Below are 24,874 nucleotides of genomic sequence, written 5' to 3'. Positions count from 1 at the left end.
TGTACGTTCACATGCAAAGGATCAATCAATCAACGACTCCAGTTATCGTTCTGTGTTTGCACGATCTACATGTAATGTAATGTAAATATATGTACGTATTTTTGACAAGTGTAGGTTGGCGTTGAAGTACTGAGAGGCAACCATGTATTGCTCCTGATATCGGACTTGCATATCTCCCAAGATGAAATCGTGACATTGAAACGATTCGGAAAAATGACTCCTTGGACGGATCCACATCCACAACCTTCACCTCCCTGGGAATTTGGCGGCTTTTCCCTTGCCCAAATGCCTTGTTCAAGTGGGGATAAATCGATCTTTGCGCACAACACCATATTTGAACAGCACGGTTCTACCAGACAGCTCGACAATAGAAGATCTAGATCACCTCCATGGACAGCGTTCGGGTCTTACGGGCAGGAAATAAAATTGTTGTGGGTCCCTGTGGTGGAGGACAGGAATCGTAGTATCCCATGGAGCGAAGGCAGGCAGAGAGAGTTTGAGAGAGTGCAGTCGAATATGCCATGGTACTCGGTGCACCACCCTTCCTTCATCCATCCACCAGTGATTAAGTACATCAAGGACATGTGGCACTTCAACGGAAAGCCAATCATTGTTGTTTTGGACCGACAGGGCATGGTCGTAAACGCCAATGCCCTCCACATGATATGGATCTGGGGAATAACAGTAGCCTACCCTTTCACCAGCAGCAGGGAGGAAACACTCTGGGAGATGGAGTATCGAAAGTACTCTCTACCCAAACAAAATGGAATAACAACAAATTTTGCTAGATGGTTGGTTAATGACACTGAGCATGAAGTCAACATTTCCAACTACTCCCAATTGGTAAAAAACCTCCACCGTACCAGACGGACCTAATAATTAATCAATAACAAGCATCTTCTTCTTCTTCTTCTTATTAGTATTATTATTATTATATTACTCAATTAATTGGGTTCCATATTAATTGAGCAATGCTAGCTTGATGTACGTAACAGAGTCCGTGGAGCAATACATACATACAGCCTCCGTACATACAGACTCCGTGGAGCAATACATACATTTGCCTGTATGGAGGAGAAGACATAGATTGGATAAGGAAATTCACAACGACGACAACAAAGGTGGCACAGGCAGCAGGTATCACACTCGAGAAGATGATTTACGTGGGGAAGAGAAACTCTAAGGAGCGAGTGAAGAGGAACATCGACATCATCAACACCGAGAAGCTGAGCTATTGCTGGGAAGACCCCACACTCATCTGGTACTTCTGGATCCGGCTGGAGAGCATGTGGTACTCCCTAATGCAGCATGGAAGAAACCCCATCGAGAAGGATCCCATAATGAAGGAGATCACGAAAATGCTCATCTTCGACGGCAGCGAACAAGGATGGGCATTGATAGGTAACGAACTCGGAACCATGGCCGAAGCCAACGGGGAATTGATCTTGAAGTGCTTCAATGAGTACGATATGCGGAAGCACAGCGTTCATGCTAATAAGGGTTTCATTCAAGCACTCAATGATCACTTGGAACAGGTGCGCACCCCGCATCACTGCACTCGCCTCATCCTGCCGAGGACCGACGGAAGAATTCTCCCTGAGACGATGGTCTGTATCGACTGTGGCCGCCCTATGGAAAAGTCTGTGTCCGTGTCCGTCATGTACAGCTGCTGCAATCCTGCAACTACGATTAGTTCTGCCTCATCTCTCCGGCTTGCATCCTCTACTGCCCAACTGCTCAGACCCCAACCGGCTTACTCACTCGAGTGGTACTAGAGGGTCTGCCTCATCTCTCCCCCCGTTACTCTTCTCCAACCGATACTAGATTGGGATTAATTAGTGGATACTGTGTGCGTGCTACTATGCCCGCTATACCCTACAAGTCTACAACATGAGTGTTGTGTAAGCAAACCCTCCGTGCGTGTCACCGTTTGAGTATACCTACCGGTAGAGTTACTAATGAGATTCAATACTTTAGGGTATATGAAACAAGAATTTACTTGAGAGAATTGAATGTGAATGTTCCTCTCCTTGGGCTTGGGCTTGTGGTTAAATAAGTAAATCTCAAATTTATTTGGAATTCTAGATTTGATTCGATTCGAACTCTGATTCTAAATTTAAAATTCTTGATCTAGTCAGCCCGCATTCAGATCTAAAATCTATACTGACCAATCTCGATTCAGCCATTTCGAGAACAACTAATTAATGGGTATTGAGATTGATCGTTTCCAGATCTGAAAGACAATTCTAGGGTTTTTGGGATCGATTCTGACCAATATCGATTCAGACCCAATCAGATCGAAATCAACAAGGAGTCTTCGATTAATTCCGAGTTTAATGATTCCAAGTGAAATTAGTTAATTTACACTGATATCAACAATAAGAAGATTGTAGAAATCACAGCAGGTTTGGTTGGCGTGTTCATAATGCTAATTAATTACAGATTTCAGAGACAGGGTTTCTGTCGAATCTAGTATTTAGGGGTGAAGAAACAGAGTTTTAGGTTCAGAAGTCAGGGGTCCAAGATTTTAGAGGGCCTCCTTTTCTCCCACCGATAACACTCTGGTTGCCGGTTCTCTCTTTCATAGGGGTTTCATCAACCATTAAAAGAGACAGATGGAATAATGTTGCACCTATCTTAACCTCTTAACAGCTGAGCTCTGCTTTGGTGTTGCACATACAACTAGCTTGCTTGATGCTTTGCTAACGTGCCACCCTCACCCATGGTAGAAAAATATTAAACTTATAATAACCATCAAACAGTAAGAATAATTCTAACCTACTACAGAACAACATGGTCATTGATCCAATATAATTACACTAAACAACACCATCATTTTCTTTCCCTCCACTCCTATATTTTTTACTCTTGACAGTTTAATTGTTGGATTCCCTACAAAGTATATTAATACAAACTGTTTACTTTATATTTCCTAGGAAGACTTCACAATAATGAAGATGCTACGTGATAACTTAACACTTGCTCTTCGGGGAGACGGAAGATTCTTCGACTACTTCGGAAAAAAAAATTTGGAGTGAATTGTGCGTGGTCAAGTCTACCCTGTGCACGGCAACGGAACCGCAGGAAGGGTGGGATCTTTATCACCTCCAGTTTGCTGACCGGCCCAGTTCCCCAGTTCCTCTAACAAAGAGGGACTGAAATGACCTCTCTACCCATGCCCAAACACCCTACCCGGGTGGGATCCACCATCCCCCTATTAGAGGAACTGGGGAACTGGGCAGGTCAGCAAACTGGAGGTGATAATTTTCCAGGAAGGGTGTCTTGGTGTTAGGGGCACGTAAACAATCTGTGCTTTCTTTTTTCCAAAAAATAAATAAGATTCAGAATTTTCTAAGCACCTTAAATTGGACGAGTCAAAAAGAAAAGGGAGATCACTATAAATTAACAAGTTGCTTGTATTGTACATTAGAGTAATGGAAGAGAGAATGCCTCCTTTGCATTATCACTATCGGGAGATTTCGTGAACGGTTCAGGACAATAATGGACTGACTTCCCCCCCCCCCCCCCCCACACCACCCACTTCTCCACTCATTTGCAGATGGGAACCCTCTAATATCTTCTATCAACAAATGATCGGCGCCCACCCACCTATCGGCCATTAAGTATTACAAGTAGAACACAAAATTCAAGACCTCCTGTGATGGTCCCTCGTGAAGAAAGGATGCTTGAGAGCCTCATGAGCAGTCAATCGATCCACAGGATCATACCGAAGGAGACCTTGCAACAGATCTATGACTTCACCTGCTGAATGGTCTACATGCTGCATTACTAGGTTCTGCCAAAACAGGAAGGAACAGGTAAAACACCAGCTCGATGAGATTCAGAAAACCTTGAACCACTACAAGTAGTCAACTGTTTTAATCTTCGAAAAACAGTTACCTGGAGTCGAGGAAGCTTCAAAACGGCTTTAATGCTCTCTCTTGAGGTCGCACCTTCAGGCCAATCTAATCTACCTCTTCTAACATACTTCTCCGCATGCCGACTAACCATAACAAATCACAAATTCATGAAAGTCAAAAATCGGAACTTTAAATTAGAACTTCCTACCAACAATAATGGAAAAAAAAAATCTTAAATATTAAGACAGTGATGAGAGGACACGCACTCTACTCTTTTCAACATGTGCTGTGGAATCGGACCTAATACCCTCTCCATCATTGCAAGGTGCTCCAAGTTTTCATGCGTTTGAAAAAGGGCCTCACCCTGCCAAAACAATGAAAGGTGCCAAACTATGACAAATCAAAACCACGGACATAACAAAAACATAAACAGGGAGGGTATTAAGAGGGGAAGACTTACTGAGCAGAGTTCTACCAATATACAACCCACACTCCAAATATCACATGGGTAACTCCAACCAAGGCCTGAAAACAAACACAAATGTAACGCAAACAAGAGATCACATTACTCCCCATCGACTATATTCCCATGCATATCAGACTTGTAAAGAAGACACACCTAATCTTAGAGAAAAGCCTAAAACAGAGCATACCAAGAATAACCTCAGGTGCACGGTAATGTCTCGTTGACACAATGTAGCTATGATCTTGGTGTTCATATGTTGTGCTGCCAAAATCAATCACCTTTATGGCGCTCGACTTCGGCAACCTTTTAAAATAAGAACCATCTTTGGGTGACCGAGATGAAACCTGCAACAAGGAAAACACAGAATGGTGATGATTCAATACCATTGGTAACTAAATAAAACATAAGGCGAGAAATAGGGGGGGTTGACAGCGGAACAATAGAAAAAAGGACCAAATTTCTTGATGAAGGACTGCAATAAGAACCACAGGAGCATGACAATGGAAAAATAATGGATGGAGCAAATTCTCAAAAAAAAATTGCAATACCTTGTAATCTGGCACTTTAACGTAATCTGAAGAAACAAGTAGTATGTTCTCCGGCTTCAAGTCAGTATGTATGAGCCGCAAATCATGCATGACTGCAAATATTAAGAAAGCAATGAGCACATTCCGAAACTAGAATAAACAAACTATCTGATAATTAATTAAAGAAATATTCAAAGCTAAAAATGAACAAAAATTACATCGCCTGCCAGATATAAATTAAACCAAAGCATCTAGGGGAACACCTCCTGAATTCAATAATTAGTTCAAGAAAAGAGACTATATAACAGTAGCAAGTAGTGTTATCCAACTTGAAAATGATAGAAGAAGCGGGAAAAAGTAATGTCTACACACATGCTACACATTCCAATAGTTGTCTGCCAAGCTCACGGACTAGATCAATGGGAAATGAGCGATAATTGTTTTTCCGTAGAAAATCGTATAAGCTTGGTCCAAGCTTCTCAAAGACCTGTTAAAACCATTTAAATCCACCCACAAAGTCTTAACCCCCAAAAAATTTGTGAAATTGGGGAAAACAAGCCATCACAAATCAATCATATACTTACAATACAGATATGGTTACGATAGTCAAACCAGTTCCGTATTTGCACACAACTGCAAAGAATAAACCCACTTAACCACTTGCAGAAAAATCTACCTTAAATCTACCATTGTGCCAATCATCAGCAGGAAAGCATCAACAAAGAACGCAGTACCATCAACATAAAAAACTCACCGACTGCCCCCTTTATCATGTTTACCGAGCTGTTGAAGGACTTCAATTTCTATCATGGCTGCTTCCCGGTATTTCTTTATACCGCGGACAATTTTGATGGCAACCATTTCCTTCCTCTCCCTATCCCAGCATTCTAAGACCTGACCAAAGGTCCCTGGAAAAGAGAGTACAAATTTCAAATGAGTACTTTAGAGTAGTATAACCCTGCATGTTAATGATCAAAATATCATGGGCAGACTGAAAATAAAACAAAAAAATGCCTATGGATATCAGGTTCACAGAAGGAGGGGAACAATAAGTATCAACTGAAACTTACCTTCACCCATTTTGCCGTGGATCCGATCTGCTCGTACAGAAAACAGAAACAAAGAAAACATGTCAGAAAGAATTAATGACAAATAGTTGACAAGAGTTCCAAACACTTTTTGCAAAAAGGTAAATTTCACATGGATTTCACCATGGTAAAAACTTGTCAGATGAAACATGGACAGGACAAGTAATTGATGTACAAAACTCTCGTTGGTCGATTTCAAAAAGCTCCACATAAAATGTTCAACCAGTCCATGTAATTTATGCATGCATGAGAACATATGCAAACGCAACCCTACAAATTCGGGTATAGGTAAAAGCAAAAAAAAAAAGTTATTCTTATTTGTAACACTGGCAAATGAAAAGACAAAACTAACACCCTTGAATTCAATGTAACAAAAAATATTTGTACATCTTGTAGATTTGGAAATCTTTCAAATACGTTTATTTAGCTGAAATTCAACTATTCAATGCAGAAATCCATCAAAAGAAACTGTTGTGACTGGGATTAACTTATTACTACTGAAAAAATTTTGAAGCATTAAAGAACAAGAAAGATTAAATTAAAAAATATATGAAAATTATATTTAAGTTTCGAACGTCAGTCTCCAGATGATCAATCCACACAAACATAAATAAAAATATTGTTTTAATGGTGATCAAGTGTAATTACAGCGAGAAGTTAAATTTTCTCCAAGCGCAAAAATGTAATGTCCATCTTTGTCATCATCTCGCCATGGGGGAGAACCATTTCGAGCAACTCCCTTTACAAACAGAGAACTAGTAAGGTCCGAGGGTGCCCTCGAAGGTGCATAGCTTGTCAGATTTCCAACCTCTTGGCCACAAAATATTCCTGGCTGGGCCTACACACAGCCATCCATTCATATTCCACACAAACATAATTAAAAACTTCACCCTCACTTTCATTATTCTCTTCCAATATCACTTACGTTATTGTTAACATATCATAAAGGATAAAGAAATAACCTTACAGAAGAAAATACAGAAAGCTTATCACATAACATAGTATCTTTGCAACAAGCAAAGGAAGTCAGAAACTAGAAAATAATGCATAATTTTGCAAAAATAAAAGCGAAATAAAAACATCAGACTGTTTATAGCAGGTATTAAGAAGTCTCAAAGGAATTTAATCATAAAGAAAAACCCATTAATCTAATAATAAACAAATTAGAAACTAAAACCAGTACCATATCAAAAGATCTACGATCAACTCAAATACAAAAAATCGGAATACAAAGGTAGCCTATCTATTCAAAAAATTGGCCTACCGAGGAAACCTGTCCAAAGATCTTTTTTAGGAATAAGAAAACGATATCCTAGCCATAAATCGGCAGGAAACACGGAATCATGACGAGAACCTATCAAGGTTCAAATATTGATCAAACACGACGGAAAATATTGTATATACAGACGATCACCTAAATCAGCGAATATAACAGAACTGAAAACAAAATTGGTCAAAACTGAAACATATACATTGAAGAAAAATTGGGAAATTAAAAAATACAAAAAATAATCTGAAGTATGGCATGTTAAAGTCGTAGCGAGGGCAAATAAGAAAAAAATACAACCGACCTAGAAAGGAGGTGGGAAGAGACGAAGTGAAGGGCCAAATTCCACAAATTAACTTTCAGATCTTACAAATCAAAGGGGAAAAAATTCGAATCATCAACTAATGTTGCGGGGTAGGGGATTAAAACAAAAGAGAGCGCCACCTTGCAAGACCAAACAGAGGAAAACAAACCCTCACAAGTTCTAGCAGGAGAAAACAGAGAAACTACAGATCTAACAGAGAACAGAACCTTACCAGACCAAACAGAGGACAATGAACCCCACAAGATCTAGCTGGAGAAAACATAGAAACAACAGATATAAAATATCAGAGTAAAACAAGATCTACCTTCGGTGCCTGCACGACATCCCAAGCAAGCCTCGGCCTCTTTCTGGGACGCCGATCCATGTGTGTATGAGGAAACTCCGTCAAACACTCCATCTCCATGGTTGAGCAGAGACGCTATCAAATAGATCGATATGTAGGAGGAACGAAATCGGAGAACGTCCTGACTAGAGAAAGCTTTGTTCTTCCGCAGAAGAATCACGAAACCCTAATACTCAACCCTAGTCCCGAAAGTCGCTAACCCTTGCTGAAGCGTGACGGGTTGAGATTGCAATTCCAATTCCCAATTTGTATCGCGATTCGTTTTCTAGACCTACTAGATTGTTGACCACTCCTAAATTTTAAGTTTTCGATAACCCTAGTTAACCTTTCTAACCATGGTTGTGTTAGCCTTTTTTTTTTTTTTTTCGGGTGATGATCCTATGGGACCAATTCTACGTGAGGCCAGCACCTTCTGAACAGATGAAAGTAATTTTATGGGACCTACCAGTATAAATATTCCAATCTGACTTTAACTACAGCATTTTTGGGAATATCTGACCTTCCATAAGGTGAAAAAATGATTTGCTTTGTCCATACTTAAACAAAACGTGGCACGACTTTATCCAGCTGTTGGCCATCATAATAAATTCTATTGATATTTTTATGAAATTACTTAATTACCCTCACAATATAATGGTTTTCCAGATTTTTTTTTTTTTTTTTTGGTGAGAATGATTTTCCAGATCCACATCAGATCCCGTAATTCATGTATTAGCCGGTAGGCATGAGTGCATGAGTGCATGAGTGTTGTGCATGAGTTAGGGTGTCAATCGGGAATCGTTATCCCCTCCAATTCGCTGTCATCTCTAATTTTTTCAATTTCTCACATGAGGGGTGGGAATGATCACCTGACCCCCAGCCCGAACACACTGTCCAAGGTAGGGTCCAGGTGGGGTTCACTCCCCCTATTAGAGAAATTGAAAGAATTGGAGGTGATAATTATTCGTCCATCGATCGGTATGGTCTGGTTTTCTTCATATTGAATCAATTTTAGAATAACACTCAATTAAATTGAAAACCAAACGACTAGGATGATTTTAAGTTTCAGTCCACACTTTAAGCCTGATTTGGTATGATTTCTATTTCAATTTCAAGGGATCTTTTCTATTTCAGAAGTTGTTTGGTTTTATTTTTACACTCTATTTTAGTGAAATAGAAATCAAATGACCTATTTCATAATTTCTATTTCATTTGAATTTTATCTTGCTCTTTAATGAGCACATGGTTAATATGATGGGTAAAGTAATAATTTCATGTAAAAATTATATCCTAATCGGGGGTCAAAGTGAGAAACAGTCTGTTTGCAAATCGGGTGTTAAACATTCTAGTTTCAGTTAAACCATTAAATTACATGGTCTCAATTTCAAACCATAACCTACCATTTATTAAACGGTTTCACGGTTTCGATTTAAACGATTCGCTTTGGTTTGGGTAAACTTTTTTTGTTTGATTTTGATACAATTATGTACATCTAAGAGTGTATAAACGATTCAATTAAATAGTCTGCCTTAGTTTAAATCGTTTGATTAAGGTTCTCTTTGGTATGCTTTTTATTTTTGATTTTTGCCTATTTAACAAAAACCATTTGTGAAAACCATTTTTGATCAAAACATAAAAATTGTTTGGTAATCATTAAACAGAATAGATTGTAGACAAAGAAATATGTTTGGCATACCTATCTGCATAATAGTTTTTTGAAGTGGGTGGGTGGAGAAATGCCATCTTTACCCATCTTCCTTTCCAAAGCATAAACTCAGAACCGAGCTATTGGGTATCAATCTCTTTGGATTTTCCTTAGTTCATTTTGGGATTTTGGGTTTAGATCACCCATCCATGTGCAATTTAATCCCCTAAGAACCAGATCCGAAAGGTTTTTGCAAATCAAAATTGAATTAGAACTCTTCATGATAAAGGAAAACTACCTCCATGGCAAATCTAATTGTCAAGTTTGACTCATATATCTTGTTAAGGGTTAAAGTAGATCCTTTCTTTACAACCCACGGTTGCAGCAAATAAGTGTATGTGTGTGCGATAACCTTAGACCAGGAGGGGATCTGACAAAGAGGAATCGTCGTCGTATCCCTGTTCCTACAACGCTGGATCAGTTGAATAGCAGAATAAGTATGCCATTGCGGTTGTTGCGGCCACCGCTGCAGTGGCCGAGGCTGCGGTGGTGGCGGCTCAAGCGGCTGCCCCTGTAGTCAAGTTAACCAGCACTAGTGGCCGCTGCCCTTTGACCCACGGAAATGTCGGCAAGCAAGAGGAGTGGGCCACTGTTAAGATTCAATCTTCTTTCCGAGGCTATTTGGTTAGTATTTTTATCTGCAACCTCAACATTAAATTACTATTCTGATTTCTGAGTGTTCTCTGTATTACCTTAGTGTTCTAATTCCCAACTTGAAGCCCTGAAGAGAGGAAATTTCCTTCTTTTTTTAATGAGAGAAACCGATCTTGCAAATTGGGATAAGGTGTCATTTGGATTTCATCATTACAGGCACAAATTGCTCCAGGACCAAAAAAAAAAAAAAACAAAACAAAAGAAAATAAGGATTGAGTTTCCCTTCATCTATGGCGAAGAATGAATTCTTCATCCGGGCATTGGTATCGTCAGGTTGCTGGAGATTGCAGAGGGAGAGTAGTTTCAAATTATGTTTTTTGTTTTTGGTGAAAGAGTAGTTGCAGGAAAATAAGAAGATAAGGGTCGCAGGAAGAAGAAGAAGAAGAAGAGAGGGCGAATGGAGTTGCAAGAAAAATAAAAAAAATGGGAAGTGGCAGATCGAGTCGCAGCCTCGCAGAAGGAAGACGAAGAAGAAGAACTTGGAGGATGAGGGTCATATTTCTACTTAAACAAGGAAATGACGCTCTTACTCTTTGATTTTGAGACCTATGAGCACATGGTCATTACAGTCACCGCATAAATAGTTAAAAGTGATTTTTGGCCAAAAACCATAAATGGCTTTTGATCTATTTTTGGTTTTTGGCGTTTTTTAAAAAAAAATTTTAAATAAAAATAGGTTCCATAAACGATACCAAATGCAACAAAAAATGTTTTTTGAAGACAAAAATGAAAATCAAAAACTCTACCAAAGACATCCTAAATTGTCTCAATTTTAAAACCATAATTGAACCATTTTACAGTTATGATTTTGACACCCTTATCCTTACATCAAAGTAGTGGAAACCATGTGCACTAGGAACGCCCAAAGACAACTATCCAACAAACCTACCACATGGTAGCTCCTTACCATTGCCTTTTGTAAGGAGTTTTTTCCAATCTTGACAGGTGTTGATGTAGACTCTAAACCAGTGCTCAACCAAGTCAATCCTTTTATTGTATGAAGGCTGCCCAACTTACTAACAGGATGGCAACTAAATAATACCATTCGCTCTGATGTTTACCAAACCTTGTAGGACACCTTCAACCAGAGTTTTAATTATCGGTATCGATCACCATCGATATTGATATCGTTTTGAATCTATCGTATTGGTGTGTATTAGTCCACTTGTTAGTTTTGAGCCTAATAAATACGGTACCAATATTACCCCCTGGGGTTAGCTCGGCTGGTAAAGGACGCAATGCAATGTCATGAGGTCCTCAGATTGAGTTTCCACGATCTCCTATTACATGAGTCTATGGGGGTGGGTTCCTATAACTACAAAAAAAGGAAATGGTGTTTGGACATGTCTTTTGGAGACAATCTATGTATAGTTTGCTGCAAATTCAGACCTTGCAGGGTTCTTAAATGGAAGATTTGTGAACAAGGAAGGGACATTAAGAAGGGCAGTGGGCTCATCGTCTATACTACCAGGGCTCCGTAAGGTGTGGGAGTTTGTTCAATCAACAGAAAGATGGGTGGTACGGGATGGAACAAAGATTCGTTTCTGGTATGACAAATGGATTGGGAATCAATCCATTGAAGATCTGCTACTGCCTAACCGGATCCCAAAAGGCTTAACAGCCACGGTCTCGGATTTTTTAGATGAAGATGGGTGGAATTTTCCTCAGGTACATGATCGAGCTCTCCAAGAAGTGCTTTCAGAAGTTCAAAACATGGGGATTGCTCTAACAAATAGAAGAGATGCTCGCAAGTGGGCTTACACCAACACCGGGGTTTTTACAATTAAATTTGCTTGGGACGAGTTGAGGATTAAGGTAGCCCCTCCATCGTGGCTCTGGGCAGTTTGGCAGCAAGGTTTACACCCTCGCAACTCTCTCTTTGGCAGGCGGATGATGCACAAGGCTCCACCCACAGATGATAAGGTTTGCCGTTGATCAGTCCCCTTAGCCTCTAGATGCGAATTATGTCACTCAAATAATGAATCTGGGCAGCACATCTTCTTAAGCTACAGCTTCTCTTGCATTATATGGAATGAAATCCTCTCTCTATTAAATGAAAACTGGAGTGGATTCCCCTCAATGGAACTTCTTTTCTCTTGGTGGCGGAGGAAGTCCAAAGTGGTACCACTACCTAGCATTTGGAAGTTACTTTTAACAATCACCTGCCAACAAATCTGGTTGGAGCATAACAAACGAAGATTTGACAATCAGGAAAGTAATCCAAAGCAAGTAGTGATGAAATGCCTCAGAGCAATCACGGATTGCACAAAATTATCTACTATCCACATTAAATCGATTCAGGAGCTGGTATTGGCGAGATCACTTCGATTAAAAATCACCAGATCACCAATCAAATGAGTTGTGGAAGTTATATGGAGGCAGCCTCCTTTAGGGTGGTGGAAGCTCAATGTTGATGGCTCATCGCTGGAGAACCTGAGGTCTTCAGGGGCCGGGGGGCCTCATTCGTAATCATCTTGGTGTGGTGATCAGGGCATTTGCTGCTTATCAAGGAGTTGGAACCAACTACAATGCTGAATTGGCGGCCTTTTTTATAGGCATCAAGGAAGCCCAAGCACTATATGCAAACAAGCTTTGGGTGGAGAGCGACTCTGCATCAGTGGTGTCATCTATACTCTCGAGCAAAGCTTCCATGGAGATTTATTCAGGAATGGTGGATGGCACAAAAATTCCTAGACTCCATCCAATGGCGCATTACCCATTGCTTCAGAGAAGGTAATGCCCCGGAGGATTCACTCGCAAACCATGCTGCAAGAACAAAGTCTACTCAAGCCTGGAATGCTTCCCCGAGCTTCATAGTTAATGCAGTAAATTGGGAAGCACTGGGTAGGCCACTTTACAAATTCTGCTAAGTCTTTTGTTTGGACTGTTTTGCATTGCAGCATAATGCTGTGGTTTATTGTAGTTTTGTATATTTTTCATCATTAATACATACTTTGCTGACCATTAGCAAAAAAAAAATCTATGTATAGTTTCTCTTTCTCTACTTTATATAGAGAGAGGAGGTTAATCTGATTTCCAACGGTTGTTTGATACAATCTCATCTTTGTTTACTTTTTATTTTCTCTAGAATTGGTTTTGTTTATAAGGGTGTTAAATGGTTCGATTTCTTTAGAAATATTGGGATGACAAATCAGCCAACTAAATGAGGTGATCACTGTATGTTCAATTAATGAGCATGATGCTAGTCGACCAGCTGCAAGTCGGGTTTAAAAAACCGGAATAGAGATCTGGATTGGTTATGGTGGATGGCTAACATTAGCCCAAAAATGCCTTCACCCTAGTTTTTGTATAGGGATTAGTTGAGTTGGATTGGCTGGAATTTTCCAATCAGATCCAATCCCGATTTGTAAGACACTGATTGCAAGGGTTGTTGAGTCAGGAGTGTGGCTTAGGCCAAAGCGGCAGATGTTTCTTTTCATACGGGAAGAAAAGAGATAGACTCATGGGAGTGTTGGCGTAAACAGTTTTTTTTTTCCTTATGAAAAATTTGTATCTTTTTGTTTTTCCTTAAATCAATAGCAATGAAAGATTAATAGGATTATGAAGAATTCATTATAAATAAAGAGAGGTGAGGAAAAGAGCTTGTAACCTTTTTTTCATTGCTAGTGAAGAATACTCTCATCTCATCGTAGATGTAGGCATCTTAATGAACCATGTATATATATCCTTGTCGTAGTTGCGATTGTTTCGTTGTATTTTTTACATCGTGTATGAGTTTCCATTTCTACAAAGGAAATAGGCAATCTAATGCTCAAGGTCTTTGGTATCAATATGAACACACACATCAATCTCGGCTAACACCAATACGGAACGACCGTATAGGGCCACACCAGACCGTTTTGCCCCTCAAAGTACCAATACCTTGAAATTTTGGACCATTTTAGCCTCCGCTGCCCTGTTCTGACTTCTGATACCACAACTACTATATCAATATTGGATACTAACAATACCGGTACATATTACCGATAAGTTCTGATACCAAAAGGCTAAAAATCTAAAACCATGCTGGCTTGGGCCGGACACCGACTGCGGTGGGAGCTTTCTCTTCTCTATTTGATCTTCACTCTAATTTTATTTCATTGAAGTCAATGATAGTCCAACAGTTTTTTAGATAAAAATGCAATAATGAGACTTGCTATTTGGCTATGTTTAGAACTAATTAATCTTGATGCGAACCATAGTTGCCCATGGCGCGCGCATGCCTTGGCGCTGCCTTGACAACTATGAAAATCTTCATTCTTCAATACTTGGTTTAGGGCTGTGGATGGTTTAATAAGGGTTTTAGTGCACGGTATCAGTTGCCGCCCATACCAATACCGATACGTTATCAGCTGTTGGGCTAGATCAGACCGTGTTACCCCTCAAAATATAGGTACTGGGTTTTTTGGACCATTTTGTTTTACCCTTTTCCAATATCACCAACATGGTACCGTTCAGGTATCAGTGTCAGCCCCAGCTGATCCCATCCCGATACCAAAAACCATGGGTTTTAGAAGAGAGAATTGATCTGAAAAGGGGAGAGACATGAAAGAAGAGATCTAGACCAAGCATATATATTAAAGAGAGTTTTCCTTCTATATACAAAAGTAAGCATAAATATCGTTTATTTCTTTCTATATACAATTATAAACAATGTTAATCTGAACACCAAGGTGCACCCAAAGAAAATCTGAACACTAAAGCAGTTGTATCAATGATGATGTCAACAATGAATCACAAAGAAACTACTTGGGAGGTGGAGTAGAGAATGCAGCAGACTGGAAGCAATTTATGGTTAACTGAGATCAATGTCAACAAGGTCTGGATTCCCCCTCTCGTTCTGGTCAAGTTCCACACCTAGTTGGCCTTTGTTACCTGAACCAAATGCATACAACTTTCCTGTCTCTGTGAGTGCAAAAGTATGGGCATTCCAATAAACGGCATTGGTGAGGCTGATTTGTACAACACGCTCCTTCACCTGCTTTAGCGACGCCACCAGCTGTGGGGAATAAACATGTGTAGGCCTGTTTCCCTATTAATCAGAATCAAAACACAACCAAAACATGATTCATCAACTCAGATTATATAACTAAGTAGAATATCCCCATTCAGCATTCCAGTCAAAATATGAAAGCCCTACACTGGCTCATAAGACACAGACAAATTAAACCACCATAATCAATAGAGTAGAAGAATTCAAACCTGTCCATCAGGCTCAATATTGTGTCCAAGATTAGATGATTCTCCACATCCAAATGAATACACATCACCACTTTCACACACTACAAAAGTCGTATAGTCCCCGGTGGCAACATGGACAGCTTTGACCTCACTTAAGCCTGTCACTACTTTTGGCACCAATTCACATTCTTCGTCGCCATGACCCAAACATCCATAACGCCCCCAACCCCAAGTGCAGACTCGTCCATCTTCCCCCACTACAGCAGCATGCCAAGCACCAGCTGCAACCACCACCGGCTGAAGATTAAGAGCCTGGAATTGTTCAATCAATCGAGGGTATCTCTCGTCTGTCTTTGAACCATGACCAAGCTTTCCCCCTAAACCGCACCCCACAGAGTACACAGACCTAATAAGGCATGGAAATGAGATAATTATCAAACAACAATCTGAGAATGCAGAGCAATGAGTTAAGTTTAGTTCGCAGGCGGCAAGTAATTAGTTAGTACAGGGATACTTACATGCCACTAGGTTGACAAGCCAGGGCTAGGAGGTAACAATACCCAGCCGCGATTTGCACCACAGGTATGTTCTCCAGAGAACCTAACAGGGGACGCGGCTCTTGGTCATTTGGTTCAGTCTGATGACAAAGCTTGGTGTCATTGCCCCAAGATATTGTATAGACCCTGCCCTCTCTAGATAGAACAGCTGTAAAGAAATGCGCGATTGCAGCCTGAACGACAAATATGTCCTTTAAGGACTCAACAGGTTGTGGTGTTGTAACACATCTAGTTCCTTCACCAGGTAATTCAGTTTCGCCAAAGGAGTCCTTTCCAAATGCATACACTCTCCCAACATCACTTATCAACATTGTCCTACCAACCCCAACGGCTGCTTGAATAATCCGAATTCCTTGCAAAGATCTGTAGAGCACCAATGAGATTCTGTTCAATCAGTGTTCCCTGCTATGTCTTCTCTTCATTTACTTATTTATATAGTTTTCTCATTTTTCTGATATACTTGATTATAGAAGTATGAAGGAATTCATGAACCTGATTTGCCGAGGCCGCCATTCCTCTTCCAATGTGCCATGCCCAAGCTGGCCTGTGCTGTTAGAGCCAAATGAATAGACTGCCCCTTTTGATGTCACAGCGATGCTATGACCTGGGCCTGCTATCGCATGTGATTTCTCCCTCCTGCTACATACTTCTCCAGCCAGCAGAAACCGTAAGACCAGCTTCCAAGAACCCCCACACCTCTGCCTCAGAAGATCTCTTTCTTCAGTTGTCATTGGCTTAAATATGGCTCTCTTGTGGCACATATCCAGAGCAGCCAACTCTGATATGGACAGGCCAAAATCAGGGTCAAAATTTGCAGGGTTCCTGAAGAAAGAACATGTTGCCTGCAATAACATCCACAATAATCAGCAGCATTATCAATTCTAATGCAGAATGAGTGTTTTGCGCTCAAATAGAATACAAGCAGAGCAACTTGCCTCAAGTTTTGCAAGATCTCGAGGGTCCATATTACAACCTGTAAGAACATGGAGAAAGATAGAAGGGTTGGCAGCCAAGGGGAATTCTCCAGGGATAGATTCTCCAAAGCAATGACGTTGTTGGCGCTGAAATGCAGGTAAAGAAGGGGCAACAATAGAGCTGACAGGTTGTTCGACAATGTCATCGCATTGTAGGGATGGGGTTCCACCCCCTGTTGCAACCATGGGCACTGCCAGAACTTGCAGTGCCCAAGCTAGATGGGTATAAGAGATCTGGGTTGTTCTGTATTACCAAACCAGGTACTATTATTCTCTTTCCAGTGTCTCCAAACTCTTGAAAACCATCTACACTCTACAGTTCCTTATTTCCTTTTTCACTTGATTAACTTCTCCAGAAGAATCCAAAAGCTCTATTACAATTGATCACCTATTTTTCCATTCTCATTCCCTTCAGAGCAAAATGAGCAACAAACACACCAACTTCACGCTTTGTGCAACAAGGAATAATTCCCAGTTCTCCAGTTAGATTGTGAACATCAGATAAATACTCAGTTAAGCATTTGACATTGTGTAGATTTTCATCATCGGTTCTAAGTAACGCACTTTGGGAACAGTGTTCCAGCTATTTCAATACCAGCCAATAACGAGGAAAGCCCAGAACCAGATCAAAAGCACTGGGGTCAACAAAAGGATCAACTATCGCAACCTGTAGAGACTTTTTAAAAGGGATGAACAAAGATCGCAGTCAGTAGAAGCAACAGGTTGATGACCTGAAAAAAGGAAAAGAATAAAATTATCTCAAATACGAGGCTACATTGGCAGTAACTTGTGTAATGGATTTAACCATGGTTTGCAGCTAAATTGAAAGGTCGGTCAGTTGAAAGGTTTGTGAAAATAGAAACACGGTAGCCATAGGATTTATAGCCAGGGCCACAGGCCCATTCTTATGGAATTTGACATGATATAAAGCCCACAATGGTAGACATCTGTGGCAGAAATAATTAGTTTATGATCTTTATTGCCTGAAATTTGAAGTCACCATACAATGATAGAAATGAGAATGACTCCATTTACATTTTCATTACCATTTCAGTTATAACTACAAAACATAAGTGCAAATGCAATAAACAGAAGCAAAATATTATTACTGAATAACTTGTCAAGACCAACAAAGAAGATGAAATAATTAGACCCCCCACCCCCCGAAAAAAACAAAGAAAAGGAAAAAGAATGAAAAGGAATAAAAATAACAAAATCTAAAATTCACTGAAGACCATTTGGCCATGAGAGGCTGATGAAGAATGGAAATTGTGAAGAAACAAAGATCGATGTGAAAATATTATTAAGAAATTCTGCTGAGAAGTACAATTGGTGTTGATGATATCAAGATAAATGATTGGAGGGGTGCATTGTCCCTTATTGTTCCTTGAACCCCTCAATATGATGAGAAAAATCCAATATGATTTATCCCTCTTAGCAGGATAAACTGGTTGTTGTGATTGTGAGCTCCTTTGGTCTGTATTTTCCCCCTCCCCTCCCCCCCTTCTTTTTTTAATCCAATTACAAGGATATTAACCATGACCCCAAATGGATATCTTATCCAAGGTGTACAAGATTTTCTTTATTCAGTACTAAAGCTAGACCAAGAAGAACTTCTTTCAGTCACCAACTTCCAATGTGCTTCAGGTCAAGCCTTAGGCTCTCTCCACCACTTTACCAAGTGCATCAAATCCTTTGCCTTCAACTCTCTCCTCACATTGGGTGTCCATTTGAAATGAATTTATTGGGCTCAACTCTCTCTCTAAAAAAAAAAGCTCGATATTGCAACCATGGTTTGTCAAGTGATATAACTAGCTAAAAATCCATAACGAATTTCTAAAAAAAATAAAAAAATCCCTGCAGGAACGTAATATAGACCCAGAGCACAACTACAACTAAAAAAAATGGCCAAAACATTTAGAGGCAAAATTGCAATCCAGTAATTCAGCCATAAAACAAATCCCGCCTCAAGGAAAAGAAAATGAATTTGAAACAAGAATATCAAATTCCATTCACAAGTTATGGCAAGAGTAAATGATTAAAACTTCACGGAGCCAGAGTGATCTGCAAAAGTATCCAAAGAGAAGTCTATTGATCGGATTATTGTGTACATGAAAAGATAAATAGTTCCAACCAAACACAGAAGTCACTGGTAGACCGTAGCACTCCTATTTTGAACGAAATATTTGACGACAAAACTTTCAAAGCTAATCCGAACGCAAATAAGAGTAAGATAAGGCAATTTAAAGAAATAAAAGTAAGATAGATGACCCAGAAAGGAAAAACCAAAATAGAACAAAATAAAAACACAGGAAGGAGCGGAACTCCATCGAATTATTAACTAACCTAAAAAGAGAAGAAAACCCACAAGATCGGAGCTATGAAGAAGAGGAGAAATGGTTAGATTATGGCAGAGAAAAAATAGAGAAAGAGAAAGATATCTACCTTTGGTGCTTGAGGGATGTCTTGAGATTAGCGTGTGTCTGTCACTATGACGCTTATATCTGTAAGATGTGAAGAAATTCCCTCAAGCACTCAATCTGGATGATAAAAAATAAACGCAACCAGGTAGCAGGAGAACACGAAAACGTGGATTTTTTTCGCCCATAAAATAAATTAAATTCCTTCTAAATCTAAAATTCTCTACAGCGGTTCAGATTGTAGTCTTCGTCGATTCCCCAAACTTTAATCTTTTATCTTTGATGGCCAAGGATCTAAGGTATAATGCTGGTTTTTTTCTTCATCTTTTTTATAGTCTTTCGTTAACTCTGCAAATTTCCAAACGTTTTCAAAAGCACAGAAAGAAAAGCACACTCAGGAGTCAGGACAGGAGACTCAGGACAGGAAATAGGCCTATAAGGTTATAACACCCCCCCAAAAAAATTATTTATTTACAAGTCTACCCTATATCTATTATCAAAATAAACACCCGATTATGGAGCCGCATTTGCATTGATCCTTTCCCAATTAGCATTAAACTTTTCTTAACTACGGTTGAACTTGCTTTCGTGTCGAATTTGTCAATTATTGTGGATAATGATACGTGTCACAATAGCTTGTGACTATTGAAAACCATCACGGTTGCTGCTCAAGCAAGGTTTATTGGTGTCGTGTACGGTGTACCCACTACCCAGGTTGAACTCAGCCGATACTGATACTGATACTGATGATATGTATCGATTGAATCGTTCCGTATCGATCCAATTCGAGATAAATAGAGGTTACTTTTTTATAATAAAAAATTCCACTTCTTAGTTGTATGGGCCAATCCATATAGAAGGTATATCGGTATAGAGCTCCGACAATACTAATACTCATTGGCCCGATACGATTGATACTTAGAACGATAAGTTCAAGTATGCCTAAGTGCCCCAAACTATCTATTAAAAGTCTAGGGTTAAGTTTTCCTTCACCCATAAAGTGATGTGACTCAATGATTGGAGTAGGGGTGTCAAACGGTCGGGTCGGTTTGGCTCAGTTTCGGTCGGACTGAATCGGGTTTCGGTCTTAGAATGGTGAGACCAAAACCAAATCATTAAGAAATTTCGGTTTTCGATCAATTTCAATTTCGGTCCGGTGTGATTTCGATTTATTTTGGGCTTTCAATATCGGGTTAATATCGGTTTAGATAGGTTTGCTTTCGGGTTTAAGCCACAATGAAATCTTAAATTCATAATTTGTAGTGAGGAAAGATTCAATAAAAACACTTCAATTCACCTTTCCAAGTTTAAAAAAATACATATACAACCAAAAATAAGAAAAATGGTTTGATATGTTCATCAGTTCATGTTGTAATTCAAACAAAGAAAAATAAATTATATGGGGAAGAATATAAGATAATTAATATTCAAACCAATTGATAAATAGAGTTTGTAGTGAAATCATATAGTTATTTATCATTAATTTTAAGAAGAAGGTAATTAAAATTGAAATCAATGAATAATCACTGAGAAGATAATTAATATTGAAATCACAAAAAGAACCCTACTATCAAATCATTTTGGATAACCAACTAATTTTGTATAATAAACAAGGAGATCAATGGAAGAAGCATGGTTACAAATCAATTTCCTTTTTTTCAACCTCATGCTCATTGATTTGTAACAATTCCCCTTACAATCAGAAAATTGCTCAGTAATATTGAAATCAATGGGTAATCAATCCACATATTCATAACCTTATACTCTATGTTTTTTTTATCAGTTTCATTCGGTTTGGTTTTCGGTTTGTTATCGATCGGTTCGATTTTCAGCCGGTCTTGCAATACCCCAGCCCAAAACCAATCCAATAAGAATCGGTTAGGTTCGGTCCGAGTTTTTTCGATCGATCTTAACGGTTCGATCTAGGTTTTGACACCCTTAGATTAGAGTTTTGTGTGTATCCCCTATTTTCTATTTATGAAATTACCCTTTCCCTAATGCAATCCAACGATACAAATGGCTACAATGAAGGACATTCCTCTTTTACCGTGGGTGAAAGGAAATTCAGTCTCAAAATTTATATAAAGACTTTGCATATACAAAGAATATAGAGGGTTCATTGAGGAAACAACATAGAGGAGCTCACTAAGCAGGAGGAGAGAGACAGAGGGAGACATTCTAGCATACCCTCCTCTCGCAGCTCAGATAACCTTTTCCCTAAAGAAGAAGAGCATGAATTCCCTATGTTGTTGTCAGTGTGGGGGAATCTCCCATACCACATCATCAGCAAATAGGAATTGGTTTTGTCAGTAAGGGTCCACAAAAGTAGGGGGAGAGCAAGTGTTATGTTTGTCGGCAAGGGAGAATCTCTCACACCACACCAATCAGTAAGTAGGAATTGGTTTGTCAATAAGGCTCCGCAAGGTAGGAGATAGGGGTGTCAATGGGTCGGGTTGGGCCGGGCCTACCCTAAACCCTAACCCAACCCTAGAGGCCTTGACCTAAACCCTGACTCGACCCGACCCTGCCAGGGCCAAGAAACCCTCAACCTAGTCCCGACCTTGCCAGGGTTTTTTCTGACCCGACCCGGTCCTGATTGACCCTGATAGGGTTGGGCAGGGTTAGGTTGGCCCTGATTGACCCTATCTTGACCCTGACCCTGACCTTGATTTTGTCTGTAATCCCATGTGCCTTTAGGGCTTTTTTTTTCTTTTGCTTTTTAATTTTTTTATTAGGTTATATATATAAATAAATATTAAACCAAATATATATATATGCAATATTATATACTTATAATTAATACAGGGTCAGCCCGGCCGAGATCTAAACCCTGACCCGACCCGACCCTACCAGGGTCAGACTATAACTAAACCCAAACCCGCCCTCAAGGTTGAAAAATCAGGGTCGGGTCCGGGCCGGGCTCAGGACAGGTTCGGATGGGTTCGGGCCAACCAGTCTTTATTGACACCCCTAGTAGGAGACAGAGAATCTGTATTATGTGAGAGGGTATGGGAAAGAATCTCCACATTATTGGTGTAGGGATCTTTTTTCAGTAAAGATAATGATCACAATTTTCATTCACCCACCTTTTTTATGAGACTCTTAGAAAAATGCTAAGGGTATTTCAGACTTTTACCAATAGAGGAAATAATAATAAAATCACAATGGGCAGTGAAGCCAAATAAAGCGAGGATTCTCTGAACAAGCGGTATAGAGAAGAACCCACCAATGAATTGCAGCAAAACAATATCGTATATTGGAAGATAGCGAAATCGTTTCATGTGTGTTGTTGTCGTATATTGGCATTTTTCTCTTAAGCCATTAAAAACTTAGGTCTGGTCTTCGTCGTCGACCAAGAGCTTTAGTACATGCTGGAAACAGATCAGATATGGATCATGCAAGCTTGATCTTACATGACTTCAGATCCGGATCTGGATCACTATGGTCACCATACGGATCTAAACCCTTTGATTAAACATAGGAATGATATTTGTGACTCTGAACTATAGGGTGTGGGAGTCAACAATAAACCCAAAGTCCAATCAATGGTCATCACCAGTCACCAGTGGAAATGGAATTCTTCGCTGTGGGTGAAAGAACACTTTTACCCACAAAATCTGCATCCTCGACTTGCTATCATGGAAATACCTGAGGTCATATAAGAAGCCAAGAAAGCGTACCTTATAGGGTTTTAGTATGTGTATATCCACCATTTCATGGTCCTGAAAACCGGTTAATCTTTTGGGATTGGTTTGTGATTTGTGTGATTACACTTTCATAAAAAATTTAAAAAAAAAAAAATGCCCTTCCGATGCTCCCCTGGCGAATGGATAACCGTGGGTAGAGGAAAACTCGATCCAAAGAAAAACTACACAATTACCAAAAGATTATCACATTGAATTGATTGAAATTGAAAAAACAAAAAAACTAAGGGGAAAAGGACAGTGTCTGGCAGTGTGGCTTCCATGCTTAGACATATCTCATAGCAGAATAACCGTTGTGCCCCTTGTGAAATGCAAAAATCTTGTTCTTGTTGATGCTCTCATGCATGCTATGATTGGCCCCAGTGCTAGCGTTGGATCCACGCTGCCAGATAGAGAACCTCTTCCCCCACCCAAAAAGCAAAAAACAAAAAACAAAAAACAATAAACACCTACACAATTACCATAAGAGTATATCACATTGGAAATAACATTATGGGATTAAGGCTATCTTTGGTAGCATTTTTATGTTTGATTTTTACCTATTTACTAAAAATCATTAATAAAAACCATTTTTTATCAAAATATAAAATTCATTTGGTAACCATTAGTTATAATAGAGTATGGAGTGAAAAAACCATTTGGTAACTACGTGTAAGTGTAAATAATTTTTATAATGGGTGAAGGGATTCCCCCTTCAACCATCTTCCATCTCCATTCCTTCACAAAACCGCAACAGAGAAATCTGGCCTCATTCTCAGGAATCCTCATACAATGAAGTGAATGAACAACAACATAAGTAGCATCTTCCTGAGTCATCCATTTCCGCTTCTAATTAGGTATCCGAATGAGAGTTGCTGGTTTATGCGACGACAATTCCTTATACAGCCAAGCCAACCTCGATCTTCTCCACTACTCCGGAAGCTCTTCCAGTACCTTCACTTCAAACGAAGGGGACTCCAAATGCTTGAAATCGTTGGCCGCCGACGCAGCATCAAAATCAAAGACCTCTTTTTCACTCTCAGTACCCAAATCCCAACTCTCCTCTACTCTAACCCATCTCATCTTTACTCGATCAGCAGTTGCTGAAGCGATGCAGTCGAAGCAGAAGCCGCCGAAGACGGTTGAAAGAGAGATAATCGACGGTTGCGGTTTCGATTGAAGGGTAAAATAGTTTGGGGCGAGGAACCAGAGAAAGGGTTTCCGAGAGAGGGGGAGAAGGCGACAGAGCGAAAAGCCCTAATGAAAGAGAGTATTTTTGATTTTTTAATAGATATGTATTTCCATGTATCACATTGCATAAATATTATATATATATATATATATATATATATATATGTATATATAAATATATAAATATAAACCAATAGCAAATCTAAAAAAAGAATCACATTATCTTAATTTATAAATTTATAAATTATAAAAATAAAATAACAAAATTCAATAAGATAACTTAGAAGGATAGACAAACACAGAGTTATATTTCAGATATTTTATTACCGTCAGACTGTTAAACGAATCGGATAATAATCGATCGGATAAGGGAGATTATCATATTCATATTCGATTAGTATTGGACGGATTCGAATTCTCTTAAACGGATACAAACGCAGATCAAATACGAATTTACGAATATCCATTTACATCCCTAGGTAGTGGGTAGTGGCATGCCTTTTTTTTTAAATAAAATCAAGTTACTATTTTACCCTTCAATTTTGAGGTTTATGAGCATGTGCTCATTAATGTGTCTGCAAAAACAAGTGGAAACAATTTTCTCCAAAAAAATCATAAACAGCTTTTGATCTATTTTTTATTTTTAGTTTTTTT

At 39.3% G+C, this 24,874-nt stretch overlaps 3 protein-coding genes across 6 annotated transcripts; 1 reads left to right on the top strand and 2 right to left on the bottom strand.

Moving 5' to 3' along the window:
- Nucleotides 1–213: 213 nt before the first annotated feature.
- LOC122654034 (protein SIEVE ELEMENT OCCLUSION A-like) lies at nucleotides 214–1,775 on the top strand. The gene is made up of 2 exons (XM_043848005.1): nucleotides 214–843; nucleotides 996–1,775. The coding sequence occupies exons 1-2, from the start codon at nucleotides 214–216 to the stop codon at nucleotides 1,773–1,775; spliced, it is 1,410 nt and encodes a 469-aa protein (XP_043703940.1).
- A 1,864-nt stretch (nucleotides 1,776–3,639) lies between these two features.
- On the bottom strand, nucleotides 3,640–8,130 carry LOC122655819 (serine/threonine-protein kinase AFC2-like). 4 transcript variants are annotated; one of them, XM_043850169.1, is made up of 12 exons: nucleotides 7,838–8,130; nucleotides 6,590–6,779; nucleotides 5,924–5,950; nucleotides 5,608–5,761; nucleotides 5,438–5,486; nucleotides 5,226–5,340; nucleotides 4,875–4,966; nucleotides 4,514–4,670; nucleotides 4,321–4,385; nucleotides 4,127–4,224; nucleotides 3,901–4,003; nucleotides 3,640–3,796 (listed from the first exon to the last, which is right to left on the bottom strand). In XM_043850169.1, the coding sequence occupies exons 1-12, from the start codon at nucleotides 7,934–7,936 to the stop codon at nucleotides 3,647–3,649; spliced, it is 1,299 nt and encodes a 432-aa protein (XP_043706104.1). In that variant the 5' UTR covers nucleotides 7,937–8,130; the 3' UTR covers nucleotides 3,640–3,646. The 4 variants fall into 4 exon arrangements, with proteins under 4 accessions (XP_043706104.1, XP_043706105.1, XP_043706107.1 ...); XM_043850170.1 differs by lacking the exon at nucleotides 6,590–6,779 and having other exon boundaries at nucleotides 7,838–8,129; XM_043850172.1 differs by lacking the exons at nucleotides 5,226–5,340; nucleotides 5,924–5,950; nucleotides 6,590–6,779; nucleotides 7,838–8,130 and having other exon boundaries at nucleotides 5,608–5,673.
- Nucleotides 8,131–14,896: 6,766 nt separating this feature from the next.
- Nucleotides 14,897–17,602, bottom strand: LOC122655852 (ultraviolet-B receptor UVR8-like). Its single transcript, XM_043850221.1, has 6 exons — nucleotides 17,436–17,602; nucleotides 16,888–17,335; nucleotides 16,445–16,794; nucleotides 15,914–16,315; nucleotides 15,417–15,801; nucleotides 14,897–15,246 (listed from the first exon to the last, which is right to left on the bottom strand). The coding sequence occupies exons 2-6, from the start codon at nucleotides 17,110–17,112 to the stop codon at nucleotides 15,010–15,012; spliced, it is 1,599 nt and encodes a 532-aa protein (XP_043706156.1). The 5' UTR covers nucleotides 17,113–17,335; nucleotides 17,436–17,602; the 3' UTR covers nucleotides 14,897–15,009.
- Between the last annotated feature and the right edge of the window lie 7,272 nt (nucleotides 17,603–24,874).

This window comes from Telopea speciosissima, chromosome 3 (genome assembly GCF_018873765.1).
Source record: "Telopea speciosissima isolate NSW1024214 ecotype Mountain lineage chromosome 3, Tspe_v1, whole genome shotgun sequence".
Classification (NCBI taxonomy): Eukaryota; Viridiplantae; Streptophyta; class Magnoliopsida; order Proteales; family Proteaceae; genus Telopea; species Telopea speciosissima.
The sequence above is the reverse complement of the archived record's forward strand: the minus strand, read 5'-3'. Positions and strand labels throughout refer to the sequence as shown.

Coding starts and splice junctions, on each gene's coding strand:
- LOC122654034 (XM_043848005.1), top strand. CDS start 214: ATGACTCCTTGGACGGATCCACATCCACAACCTTCACCTCCCTGGGAA. Junction 844..995: donor TTTCCAACTACTCCCAATTG/GTAAAAAACCTC, acceptor TGTACGTAACAG/AGTCCGTGGAGCAATACATA.
- LOC122655819 (XM_043850169.1), bottom strand. CDS start 7,936: ATGGAGATGGAGTGTTTGACGGAGTTTCCTCATACACACATGGATCGG. Junction 6,780..7,837: donor ATGTCGTGCAGGCACCGAAG/GTAGATCTTGTT, acceptor GGCTGTGTGTAG/GCCCAGCCAGGAATATTTTG. Junction 5,487..5,607: donor CATGATAAAGGGGGCAGTCG/GTGAGTTTTTTA, acceptor TATTCTTTGCAG/TTGTGTGCAAATACGGAACT.
- LOC122655852 (XM_043850221.1), bottom strand. CDS start 17,112: ATGGTTGCAACAGGGGGTGGAACCCCATCCCTACAATGCGATGACATT. Junction 16,795..16,887: donor GAGATCTTGCAAAACTTGAG/GCAAGTTGCTCT, acceptor ATGTTATTGCAG/GCAACATGTTCTTTCTTCAG. Junction 16,316..16,444: donor TGGCGGCCTCGGCAAATCAG/GTTCATGAATTC, acceptor GGTGCTCTACAG/ATCTTTGCAAGGAATTCGGA.